General features: G+C 38.4%; 1 protein-coding gene across 3 annotated transcripts in view; it reads right to left on the reverse strand.

Moving 5' to 3' along the window:
* LOC114050580 (collagen alpha-5(VI) chain-like) overlaps positions 1–12,963 on the reverse strand; it is a 120,497-nt gene that overhangs the window by 17,066 nt on the left and 90,468 nt on the right. For 2 of the 3 annotated variants that reach the window (XM_027872379.1, XM_027872378.1), the window contains exons 34-37: positions 12,803–12,896; positions 10,304–10,966; positions 8,339–8,429; positions 5,523–5,731 (exon numbers count right to left, since the gene is read on the reverse strand). In XM_027872379.1, coding sequence (XP_027728180.1) covers positions 5,523–5,731; positions 8,339–8,429; positions 10,304–10,966; positions 12,803–12,896 — 1,057 coding nt within the window. Of the gene's footprint in view, positions 1–2,158; positions 3,114–5,522; positions 5,732–8,338; positions 8,430–10,303; positions 10,967–12,802; positions 12,897–12,963 lie in introns of those variants that run through there. The other variant, XM_027872380.1, reaches the window with a different exon arrangement.

Here is a 12,963-nt window from a genome sequence, read left to right on the forward strand (position 1 = left end):
AATTTTTTTTTTTGTTAGATTGCATGGAACCCACTGTTGGCTTTGGTGACACGGTCACATGCAAAGCTCCATGCATTCTATTAGGGAAATTACTTCACGAAACAAAACACAACCCGAGAGCCAACAAAATTGCTTTATTAGTTGTTGCAGCGCAAGACACATGGAACATTGTAGGGGAAAGTATTATTCTAAATAGTCCACGTACATTGACCTGAGCTGATATTAGATGGGGTTACAGACAATAGCACATGAAATGGAGAAGGGTCCCCTGAAAGATGGATTTCTCCACATTGCCTCCCAAGCAAAGGTAAGGCTGACAGCTGTGGGGATGACTTTGAAATGAAGCGTCTGGGGACTTGTGACAGCCATACACACCCCTCCCCCAACCGCGAGAGTCAAATTAATGATTTTCTAACTAGTTTAAGACTATGTCATCAACTGTTATCATTCAAAGAGCAATTTGTGCAGAAATTCTGTAACTGTCTCATTTTATTTAGGACCTTTTTTTTAAAAATTTAGCAGATTCCATTCTTATTTTATTTTAAAAAATCATTCAGAACCAGTAGTGGACAGCCATGTCATCCAGGCTCTGGAGAGCCAATAGTTAAGTTTTCAGTGTGAATATTCACACCTAGGAAATTGGTAAATGCTACAAATTAGAGCTTGATTTGTTATTTTATTGGTTGTCCGGACTTAAAGTGATGGAGAAAATCATAATAATGCAGATTAAACTTAAAAGTATGTTGAACATACATTTTTTCAGAGAGTGTGTTGTTAAATACATGTGTGTGTGCTCTCAGATACTGTTAAAGTTAAGAATTAAATTTCTATTTCTCAGAGAGAAGACTAAACTGAAACACTGAGGTTCTGTCATTAACTAGCTGTATGATCTTGAATAAGTCCTATAACTTCTCTCAGCCTTGGTTTCTTCATCTCACAGGGGAGTTGGACAAAATGACCTCTAAGGTCCCGTCCAGCTCCAAAATTCTTTGGTCTTGAGTTGAAAGGTATGAATCAATAGAATACAATCAAATAACCATTTATTAAGCTCCTACCGCTTACAGAGTACTATGTTCCTAACAGATTTTTCAAAGTGCATCTCTAGATAGAAATGAGACCGATATTTTTTTTTTTGACAAGGCAATGGGGTGAAGTGACTCGCTTAGGGTCACACAGCTAGTAAGTGTCAAATGTCTGAGGTCAGATTTGAACTCAGGTCTTCCTGAATCCAGGGCTGGTGCTCTATCCACTGTGCCGTCTAGCTGCCCCAAAACCAACATTCTATTTATTTATTTATTTATTTATTTTATTTTATTTTATTTTATTTTATTCTTAGGCAATTGGAGTTAAGTGACTTGCCCAGGGTCACACAGCTAGGAAACCAACATTTTTAAAGCACAGAAAATGACCTCAAGTTCAAGTTTAGCTTGGTTGGGTAAGAGGGAATGATTTATTTTAAATTCCCCACTAAAATTTGCCATAAAAAACATTCTAACACCATAAATATTTGTGGGATGAATGAACGAATAAGCTCAGCAAACACTTAATGTGGCTGAATTTAGATTGATGTACACTGTCATTTTGAGTTATAATTCTGTCCTTTTTTTGAATTAGATGAAATTGGAAATTTGGATCCCATGCAGAGTGTATTAAAAAATCCATGAAATCCTAAATGTTCCCACAAGGGTGAAATTAATTTCCACGTTAAAGGAAACCACCCATGTTTTACTATATAATTCTAGACAAAAGCAAATTCTACCAATGGGTGCTAGCTGGATACAATGGATACAGCATTTGACTTGGAGTCAGGAAGAACCTTTGTTCAAATCCCACTTTAGACACTTATTAGTGACCCTGGGTAAGTCTCTTAACATCTATCATCCTCAATTACCCAGCTGCAAATGGAGATAATGATAGCATCTACCTCACAAAAATGGCTTTTTGCTTTACGGGGCATTTTTCCTAGTGTAGACACACTAAGGTGTCTGTTGCCAGAGGTCACCATGCACTTTGCATGTAGTAAAAACTCAGTATTTGTTGTTGTTGTTGTTGTTTTGGTGAGGTAATGGAGTGAAATGACTTGCCCAGGGTCACACAGCTAATAAGTATCAAGTGTCTGAGGCCAGATCTGAACTTGGTTCTTCTTGAATCCAGGGCCAGTCTCTATCCACTGCACCATCTAGCTGCCCTCTCAATATTTGTTGAATGAACGTATGAAGGAATGTTAGTGCACTTGGATAAAGAGGAGAACACCTGAATTAGACTGAATTCACATAGGACAACTCTTATCTCTGAGTCCCGCTAATTCAGCCAGCCGATTATTTCTTTCCTCACCAAAGATGTGGACACAATTCAGGGAGTCAATACTGTATGCAGTGGGGAAAGACACAGGGAGGAGATGAGGATGAAGATGAGTGGAGGAATAGCAGAGACACCAGCAGTTAGGAAGAGGCTTTATACAGAAACAAGGTTAATGGATATACATATGCGGAAAGGGACTTGTTCGTGAGATTCCAAGAATGTTTAAGTTGAGTAAATTCCTTGTTTTCATCCAGAATTTCCACTGAAGAATGAGTTCATCAGTCACTGTTCACAATGACTACCTCGTGAATCACAACAGCAATCCAGATGTTGTGGAAGTACTTGGGTCAGTTACCAAGAGTCTATTATTTATGTAATACACCTGGGACTTATGACTTCCAATCTTTCAGTTGAACAAAAATACTTGAGTCAGAGTTTATTCTCCAGAAGGAAGCCAGGTTATGTAGAATAACACAAATAATTCTTGGCAACTAGCCCTGCTTAACAGAAAGAAAACTGTAATACTATATTCCTAGAAAACAGGCCCAGTCAGAAACTCGGCTCTTGGGTTTGGTTGGTTTGTTTTAAATGGTGAAAAAAAGTTTCCCTCCTCAGGACTGAGCCTCTTACTACTACCACCTGCCATGACTTTCCACCAAAGTCTTTCCCCTTTCACCATGTTGTAGGGGAAAACAGAGGGAGGAGGACAACTGATCAATTGAATATTTTTCTTAATAGAGCCTTGTACAATTGTTTCTTCAGCCCAAATGGATCTGATCCTGGCTAAGATAATCATTGTGACTCCCAGTCATCTGAAAAACCAAATGGGAAATCATTCTTTTACTAACAAAGAATGGTAATGATGACTTCAAAGACAAGTCTTTAATCTGATCACATCTGTCTTTCCTGAAACAGTTCACACGTTAATATTAATAGAACAGAAAATGTCATTAACAAAACAATCGCAAATTATGGCTTTGCTATTTTTACACCATTCTAAACCGTTCTAGTCTTTTCAATAGTCCTAATAGGCACTTAAGTGTTTGTTAATAATAAATCTTGCAAAGCCCTTGAGGTCAGGGAATTTTTGTCTTTGTATTCCAGAATCTAGCATAGTCCCTGGCATATATAGGAGATAATTAATAACATTTGCTGATTGATTAAGGTAGTTAGGAACTGCCAGCAGATGGAATGACAAACATGAAATCAGAAAGACCTGAGTTCTAATCTTGCCTCAGACACTTACTCTCTGATTGACACTGACTCTCTTAACCTCCAAAATACTTCACTTCTCTATCTCCGTTTCCTCATTTGTAAAATGGGGATAATAATAACACCTACTTCCCAGAGTTGTAAGGCTCAAGTGAGAATATTTGTGCGTATATATAGATGTATGTATATGTCTTATATTATATATACATGGTATCTGTTACTGTTATTATTGGTTAATTACAGTTACAAGAGTTGCTGCAATATAGATGTAGTCAAAGTAGGCACACAAAAATGCACCACTGGCAACCTTTGATTTAAAAGCAAAAGAAGTTAGTCTACTTGGCATTGAATATTAGAATGAAAAATGTGATAATCTGAATACTTTGTGGTCATTGCACCAAACACATCTATATGCTGACTGATTCAGTCATTATTAGCGAAAGAACTTGTATTAGGAATGATTGGCAGTTTTTTTTTCATTCTGAATTTCTACATTTACAAAGAGAGGCTTTTGCTGTCTTGGAATTTTATTGTATTAATTTTCCAGTGAGGGAATGCCCTTCAGGTGTAAATCACGTACAATGCAGAGCCTTAGAATGCTGCCTGGGGCTTAGAGGTAGGGGAAAGTGACTTGTTCCATACAGCTGGTAAGTTTTGGAGAGAAGATTGAGACCTAGGACATTCCGATATTTTATCCATTATACTTTGTGGCATGGAAAAGCAAAAGAGCTGACAATGGGAATGTGAGTGATAACCAGTTAGTTGGGGGGGGGGGAAGAAATTACATCAAGACAAGATACCAGGTATAAATATGGAAGAAAATCGATGTCTTTCCTTATTATAACTCTGTGTAGCATCTTCCATTAGGGTGTGTACCCAAGAAGTTTTATCATTTTTTTAAAAAAGTGAACATTTATTGAATGCTTAATCATTAAGGACATTATTTTAAATTTATCAGACAGAACTATAATTGAATTAAACTAAATTTTGAAAAATTAACAACTAAACTTTAGTTTTCTTTAGAAACTTAAAAAATGAAACCCAAAATACTAAAATTTTTCATGACATTAGGGTGTTCCCACACATATCCTGTATTCTTTGTGTTCCTTACGATTTTTGCATACATCATATATATAAAATGATACTTAAAATGTGGCCAAATAAGTGTTTTAGAAGAATTTTGTGGATTTTCTGAAAGAGTGCCTCCCAAAATAAAATTTTCTGTGGAGGGTTTGAATTTTTGTGACATATTGATGAAAATATTTTATTTTGATAGAAAAAATGTTGTCCTTACTTAAATGGATTTCCTGATCTTTAATAATCAAACACACTCCCTGAATACACTGAGAGGGATCGTGGGTGATGGCACATATGGTTGGGAAAAGATCTCTAAGGGGATGCTTTATGGGTCAGCATCCCACTGTATTCATAAGAAGGAACCTTTTCATTTCTTATCGATTTCACCCAAATTCAAGAGCACAGTCAACTATGAGGGGCTTCCATGACCCCTTCTCTTCTCTAGTCTGCTCTACATTCTCCTCTCCCTCCCAGCACACTCAGTCACTCTATCTTGTGGTCTCTGATAAAAGCTAGTGATGATGTTGCTGTTGTTATCACCAGGGTGGGAGGATAACTGAGAAAGGGACTCAGGGCTAATGCCAATAGTCACTTTAATAGGGCCTCTCATGCTAAAAGATCCAGGTGATCCAGAAACTCCAAGAACATAGAAACACTGAAGTTGAAACACAATGTTGACTATAACCCCGAACTTGGAACTGTAGAATGTCCTAGTCTGAAGGAAGCTTGGAAATCCTATAGTCCAATCTTATCATTTTTCAAGTGAGGAAATTGGCCTTCTAAGTTTTCTTCAGAAAAATGGATCTATTCCTCTATCGACCAAAAACCTGTACTTTCTTAGTGTTGGAAATCTGGTTCTGAGATATCAAAACCTTTTGACACTTGTTTAATGTATTTTTAGAAAGTTCCAGATGAACATTTTACTTTCTTACCTGAAGTAAGAGTTGTCATTTCTTCTGTACCCACTGTTTTAGGATATTTCACTATCAGTTCCTCTGGCATTAACATTTGGTTGGGAAGGTAGACCATTTCCTCACTTTGATTGTCTTCCAGGAAAACTGGGGAATGTTCTGGATTCCTTGCCTCTTCATTTAACAAAACATTTTCACCAGAGGAGATATCATAAATGTCAGAAATAAAACTAGAACAAGAAAATAGGAAAGATTTTAGGTAAATGTAGGTGACATTCATGAGTTTGGGGAAAACAACATGACAAGTTTTATGATAATTCACAGTTATTAATTATTTTGAGAGAAAGGTATTTCGGGTAAACTTTTTACAAATTAATGTTAAATTGTTCATCCACATAGTGAGAGTTATCTCACTAATTAACTCTGGACAACTTAACTCTAACAGTGGTAGCAAGCAGAGGCTATGAGCAATAAATTTGAGAGCTACACCAGTCTCTCACCTATCCTGGGGCTTCCTACAGGAAGAAGATTAAAGAAAGAAGAAATAGAACACCCAGGCAGATTATGTTTTAGACTGGTCTATTCTACTTAAGCAGAGTTGATTCTTTGAGGACTGTGAAATAGAGAGGTGTTGAGACCTCATAGCAATGGAGCAGTGTAACTTTAGGGGGAGGGAACAGGTTGCCAAGCGACTTCCCCTGTGTTTCTGAGATGGTGTTCTCCTACATTGTGTGTGTGTTCCTGGGGGAGACTGTGTGTCATTCTGTGCTGCGAGATGCCTGAGGCCTTGGGCACAGAGAACACTAAATGGTTTTATAGTGATAAATCTAAGTCATGAGGTCAATGACAGTTTTGTGAGGACTGAGTCCTTCTTTCTTTTCATGGTTGGGCCCATGTGAGGAGTCATGGCAGTAGACTTTTCACAGGGTCATAGGATTTTAGACATGGAAGGGATCTTAGAGTCATTTTAATCCAACCATCCCATTTTATAGATAAGTGACCTGGCAACCAAGATGTTAAATGACTGAACTAAGATCACAGAAGTAGTAAGTAGCAATGCTGGGATTTAAACTTAGATCTTTGAACTCCAAATTTACTGCTATTTCCACTACCAAATATGCCACATTTGTTTTAATCTATTTGATATTCATTAAAAAATCACAAATATCAGCAAGCAAGGTGGCATACATCTGCAGTTCCACCTACCAGGGAGGATGAACCTGGTAGATCTCGATCTCAGTGAGCTATGTTGATTGGGTGTCCACACTAACTTTAGAATTAATAGAGTGAGGTTCCAAGGTGGAGGGAGAAGAAAAGAGAAATTAGGTTGCCTTAAGTGGGAAAAATCAGCTGGGTCAGAAATGGAGCCAGTCAAAGCTAAATGTCATGCTGATTGGTAGTGGGAGTGGGCCCACGAGTAGTTCTTGCACTTCCAGGCAAGAAGAGAGGGGGAGACCCTGTCTTTTTTTTTTTTTTTCAAAAAAAAAAGAGATGAAACTAATAAATTCTTTGTATTTATTCATTCATCTTCCTCCCCTCACATACACACATACATACACAGACAAGCAACATGGTGTAGTAGATAGAGATCTAGCTTCAAAGCCAAGAAGCCTGAGTTCAAGTTTTGACTTTGACATATGTTGGCTATATGACCACAGGCAAGTTCCTTAAGCTCTCAGCTTTCTGGACAATTCTCTAAGACTGTAAGTTGTGGGGACGTGTCAATCTGTTTTGATAGGGGGAGATTCCTGATCTGGGAGTTCCTTTTACCAGTGAAATCACAAGTCCGGTGCTTTCCCCCTTATCTACCTATGGCCAATGAAGTACTTTATTATGGGATAAAAACAGGCTCTAGAATTTTGGGCAACTAGATGGCACAGTGGATGGAGCACTGGGTTTGGAATCAGGAAGATGCATCTTCATGAGTTCAAATCTGGCCTTAGACATTTACTAGCTGTGTGACCCTGGGCAAGTCACATAACCCTATTTGCCTCAGTTCCTCATCTATAAAATGAGCTGGAGAAGAAAATGGCAAGCCACTCCATTATCTTTGCCAAGAAACCCTCAGAACAGGGTCATGAGGAGTGCAACATGACTGAAACGACTCAATGGGAACAAAATAGAATTGTAAAATGTGAATGCCAAAGAAATTCGGTTCAAGAATATTTGGGAAAATCCAATGTTTACTGAATTGTGCTGGTTGTCTAACTGACTTTGATGAGCACATATAGAAGATGAGACTCAGTTTACCAAGAAATTTTCCAGAACAAAACTGCACAAATACCTCAGGTTGATATTCAGCACCAATACTACGTTTTCCATCAGAAGCTGTTTATTGCTGGACAGTTCCCTGACGAAGTATGTGAAATTTGAAGATGTATCAATTATAGAGAACATTCCCTCTAATGTAGATAAGGTTGAGAGAGCAAGGTCTTGGGGATTTCCGGCCTGAGGACCCCCTGAGAGTCTGGAATAGTCACGGGGCCATTATAAATACTCAAGATCTACCCGATCTTGTGTCCACATCAGAGTGTCAGTTACATCAGCCTTCTCCCCACTCTGCTACGGATCCACATGGCCCTCCCTCATTACATTTGGAAGTGAAAACAATGGATTGGGGTACAAAATAAGAAAGCTCAAAATAAAAACATGCAAATTCTAAGGCTAAAGACACAAAGAGAATGTAGATTTTGCTACAGAAAATGAAATCTAACTTCACCTAGGGAAGATGTTTTATTTAACTCCCTCTGTTAGTCATTGTAATCTATTGATCGACGACACTTTATATACATGCTCATCAATAACCTCTCCCCAAAAACCAGAGTTTCCCAACTTACATATTATTCCTGTTTAGAAAAAATAATGGTTCTGACAAGATGAGTTTACATTGTCTCTCCATTGTTGTAGGGGGGTATTTGTTGAATCCTCCTATTCGAAGAGTGAAAAAAATGGTTAGATTGGGCCTTTAAAGTTGAAAAGGATTTTATAAGGCTGAATTGTATTCTCTCCAGCTATACTCTTTGAAGAATAAGGGCATCTGAGATAAGGTATTTGGGCATCACTTGTAAAAGTATGTGGAACAAATGCTTATTTAGGGTCTTTGATCTACACTGATTAAATATTTTTATTACATTGGAAAATGGGCCATGGCAAGAACATCAGCTTCATAGCCTAATTAATATGAAACATATTGCCTTGAACATCATTTCATGAGATGGCAAGCCAAAATATGGCTACAGTTTGGTGATGCTCTTTTGCTAGAGCTGACGCCCTCTGTAACTAGTTAATAGAGCTTCTATTATAAGAATGTATTCTGCCATTGAAATATTAAGTCTTCCATTGAAACTTCTTCAGAATATCTCCATGACCCTATAACTGATATCTTCAAGGAAGTACCTAGCTACTATCTGGATTCCCCTTGCTGTATAAGGTCAGATGAGAGGTGGTAGGATGCTGAATGTTACAATGCAGCACAAATGTGTTCACATAGTGGAAAACAATATTGACTGCATCCTTGAATGTTAAGGTTGCTTTGGGCTATGAAATTGAACTAGAGGGTCACAGGGTACCTATAAGGATAGTGATTCCAACACAGTCTGGTCTGAAGGATTATTGTGGGACAAATTCAATTCAAAACTTTTTGATAAACTGGGGCAATGTGTGCTTCATGGGAAGGACCCTAAATTTCTCATGGCCTCTTTCAGCTATATAGAAGGGCTGGAAAGGAATCATCCACAGAAAATATAATCCAAATCCTTACTCCAGACTGGTTTCTAGAGAGTGATAGAGGTTAGGTGTCACTGGTTATCCTGAATTTTGGAGCCAAAATACTGTTAAAAGGGAACTTACCAAACCATACCCCATTAGCATGAAATATGTGGTCAGTGGACCATATACATATATATATATATACACAAGGGCACATTTTAGTTCTTAGAGTATCCCATAAACTACAATTGTTCTCTCCAGGATAAAATATAAAATTCTCTGTTTGCCTTTTAATGCCCTTCATAACCACCCCCTTTCCTCCCTTTTCAGTCTTCTTACATCTTACTTCTCTCTGTGTACTTTGTGATCAGTGACATTGGCCTCCTTGCTGCTTCTCCCATAAGAGACTCTATCTGTTGACTTCTGCCATTTTTACTGGCTGTCCCCATGCCTGTAACTCTCTCCTTCCTCATCTCTGTCTCCTGGCTTCCCTGACTTCCTTCAAGGCTCAGCTAAAACCCCACTTTCTGCAAGAAACCTTTCCTGGTTCCTTTTCCTTCTGAGGTTATCTCCAATATATCTTGAATACCTCATCTTTGTACATAGTTGTCTGCATGTTGCCTTGCCCATTAGACTGCTCCTTGAGAGCAGGAACTGTTTTTGCTTTTCTTTGTATCCCCAGTGCTTACTATAGTGACTGGCATATAGTAGGTGCTTAATAAATGCTTATTGACTTGATTCAATTTAACTTGTGGTGAGTTCTTGGATTAGATTAGAAAAAGGAGATATTGCCCTCCCAACCTGTCCTCCCTCCATTGTTATTCCCTCCAGGAATTTTCAGTGATTTATGGAACTCTCAGAGAGCAAGCTTCTACCAATGCAGATCAGCTACTGCTTCACAAATTGTAGCATTCCTTGGAGTACCAAAGGTACTTAAGGTCACAAAGCTGCTATGTGTTAGAGGCATTACTTTATCTCAAGTTTTGCTGACTCCAACGACAGACATATCCGCTCTGCCATGCATAGAGGCATTACTATTGCTAATGAACATGTTCTTCTCTCTAAAAGCAAAGAAATGGAATTTGGGGACTTACGTCTGACTGAGTAGACAAAAGGTTTAATGAACCGCACAGCATAGTCCAAATTAGGTTTGTGAATTCTGCCAAGTTGAATCAAATGATGATCCAGAGGGAGGCTGGCTATGTCCTCTACTTCTTCTTCTCGTGTGGATCCCAGAGAAATCACAAATATGACATACCCCTGGCATTTGGCCCTCAGGGCCATTTTCCTTAAGACATCCTTTTTTTCATTATTTTCTCCAGCAGATATAACAAATATGACCTTGTTTTTCCTTGACTGTTCTGTATTGGAGAAGACCCTCTCTGTTGTCCATTGCAGGGCATGGCCAACAAAGGCTTCCCCATGAAGTTGCTTAAGGGAATCCTGGATATACCTCTTCATTAGGGTTTTGCTGTTATAGGTGGTAAAGACAAACTCTTCCTTCACGGGGGCACTTATCTTTCTCCTGGAGAAATCCCCTGGTGAATAGCTTAGCAAAGCCAACCGATCGCCTACATTGGATTGAAAAGGGTCTTTAGAAATGTCAAAGCTGTCAAGCACCAAGCTAAGAAAAGATTTCATTTGCTCAAACTCATCTCCTGTCACATGCCGGGAGCTATCCAGAAGGAAGAGGGCGTCCATGTAGGAATGTATTCGATCAACTTGCTCTTCTGCACAAACATTTGGGAAGCATTTATCTGCAAACAAACAAAACTACTCATCACTTACATGGTGGAATGGTGACCTGGGAAAGGTTGGAGTCTGAATTAACAGATCTGCTTTTGAAGTCTTTGGGCCTCAGACTAACAAAGTAACCCAAAACTCAAAACCTTAGATTTGAAATATCTATTTCAATAGCTTTATATGGTACTTAAAGTATGCTGAGCACTTTAGGCTCATGATAGCCTCACAAGAGATGAGTAATATGAGAATTGTCATAATTCTCACCATACAGGTGGGGAAATGGAGGCTCTGAGTAAAATGACTTGCTCATGATCATGCAGCTAATAAGTGGAGCCCCCCCCCCAAGTCTAGGATTTCTATTATATCATACTCCATTGTTCTTCCACCACAGTGCCCTTTCTCCCAGTTTCCCTTTTATACTGACAGAAGTGTTCATTGATACTGTGGATTAAATGAGTTTTGAGCACTGCTTTCAGACTTAAGTATGACATTTGTCCATAACAGCTAAAGATAGTGTGGGAGAGATAGCATGGAAATGCTTAGTATAGTGCCTGACACATGGTAGGTGCTTGATTGTCATCCTTTGTTCTCAAAAAGGACCAAAATGATATCACTTTGTTAGAGTCAAGTTACAGTCTGTATGACTGTGGCTGATTAGGCCAATATGAGCTTAAAATGCTCTACCACAGGTCGGGCACAAATAGTCCATGTGAATATTTGGGTGGATTCTCTAAATTTGTGCGTCTTGTGCAAACAAATGTTTAAGAAATGTTTATTGACTATCATAGTAGGAAAAACACTAAGTAGAGACTCACAAATCCCAGGTTGGAATTTAAATTCCCTCTGGGATATTGGGCAAATCTTTTCACCATCTTGGGTTTTGAGTATGTCATCTATAAAATGATGGGGTTGATTTGGATGATCCATGATATCTGTGGATAGTGGATGATCACTGCTCCGTCTTATGATCTGATAACTGCCTAGGCTCAGCCATGCATTGCAAGCATTATTAGTCTCATGTCAAGTAGAAGAAGGAATGGCAGGGCTATTTAAACTCTACCTAAACCACCTTGATTGAAATTTAAGAGGCAGTTGGTATGATAATATCTGATTTACAACTCATATACTTGGTACATATTATTTTGTATAATAATTATTGATGTTTGCATCTTATCATTCTACTAGACTGTAAGTTCCATAAAGGAGAGGGTGAGATGAGACAAGAAGACCATGTTTTGGCTGAACTTTGTATCCCTATCCCCTACTTTCAGCACCTAGAGTAAGATTCTACCCAAGTTTTGTGTTTAGCAAATGTTTGTTAAATTGAAGCATTTTTTTTTTGAGAGGGAGGTCAGGAAACATTAAATTTCTTGAAATTTAATATTACTTTTTTAATGAACAAAATCCATTTTCTCCTTCCCACTTCCTCCACAATTTAAAAAAGAAAGAAAGAAAAACATAACTCATAACAAATATGCATAGTTGAGGGGGAAAAAATTCCCGCATTTGACCATGTCCAAAAAGTATTTATCTCAATCTGCACCCTGAGTCTTCTGTCGAGAGGTGGGTAGCACGCTTCATCACAGGTCCTCTGGAATTGAGGTTGTTCAGTGCATTGATTAGAAGCACCCCCCCACACACACACCTTTTTAAAGTTCATCTTTCAAATAACAATTTGGGGGAGGCAAATTTCATGCTCTGAAATTCTGTGCCAAGCATAGCCTTGAGGATCAAATTTTTGCCCAATATGCATCTGTAAATCAAATTACAATTCCCTCTAAAGCCAAGTGACATAATCCAGCTGGAGGCTTTAAAACTTGGTGATGCTAATTTTTTTCCATTGGTCTTACCATAGCAAAGTGTACATTGACGAAGTCTTTCTATTGGCTCAGAAAACTGAGAGGGTAGAACTGGAATGACCTGATAGGTGCCAGTGTCATCGAACTATATGGAAGAGAAAAAAAAATGTCTTTGATTTTGCTTTTTTTGAGACAACCACAAATCTGGAGGC

Source organism: Vombatus ursinus, unplaced genomic scaffold (assembly GCF_900497805.2).
Source record: "Vombatus ursinus unplaced genomic scaffold, bare-nosed wombat genome assembly UNPS02014799.1, whole genome shotgun sequence".
NCBI lineage: Eukaryota > Metazoa > Chordata > Mammalia > Diprotodontia > Vombatidae > Vombatus > Vombatus ursinus.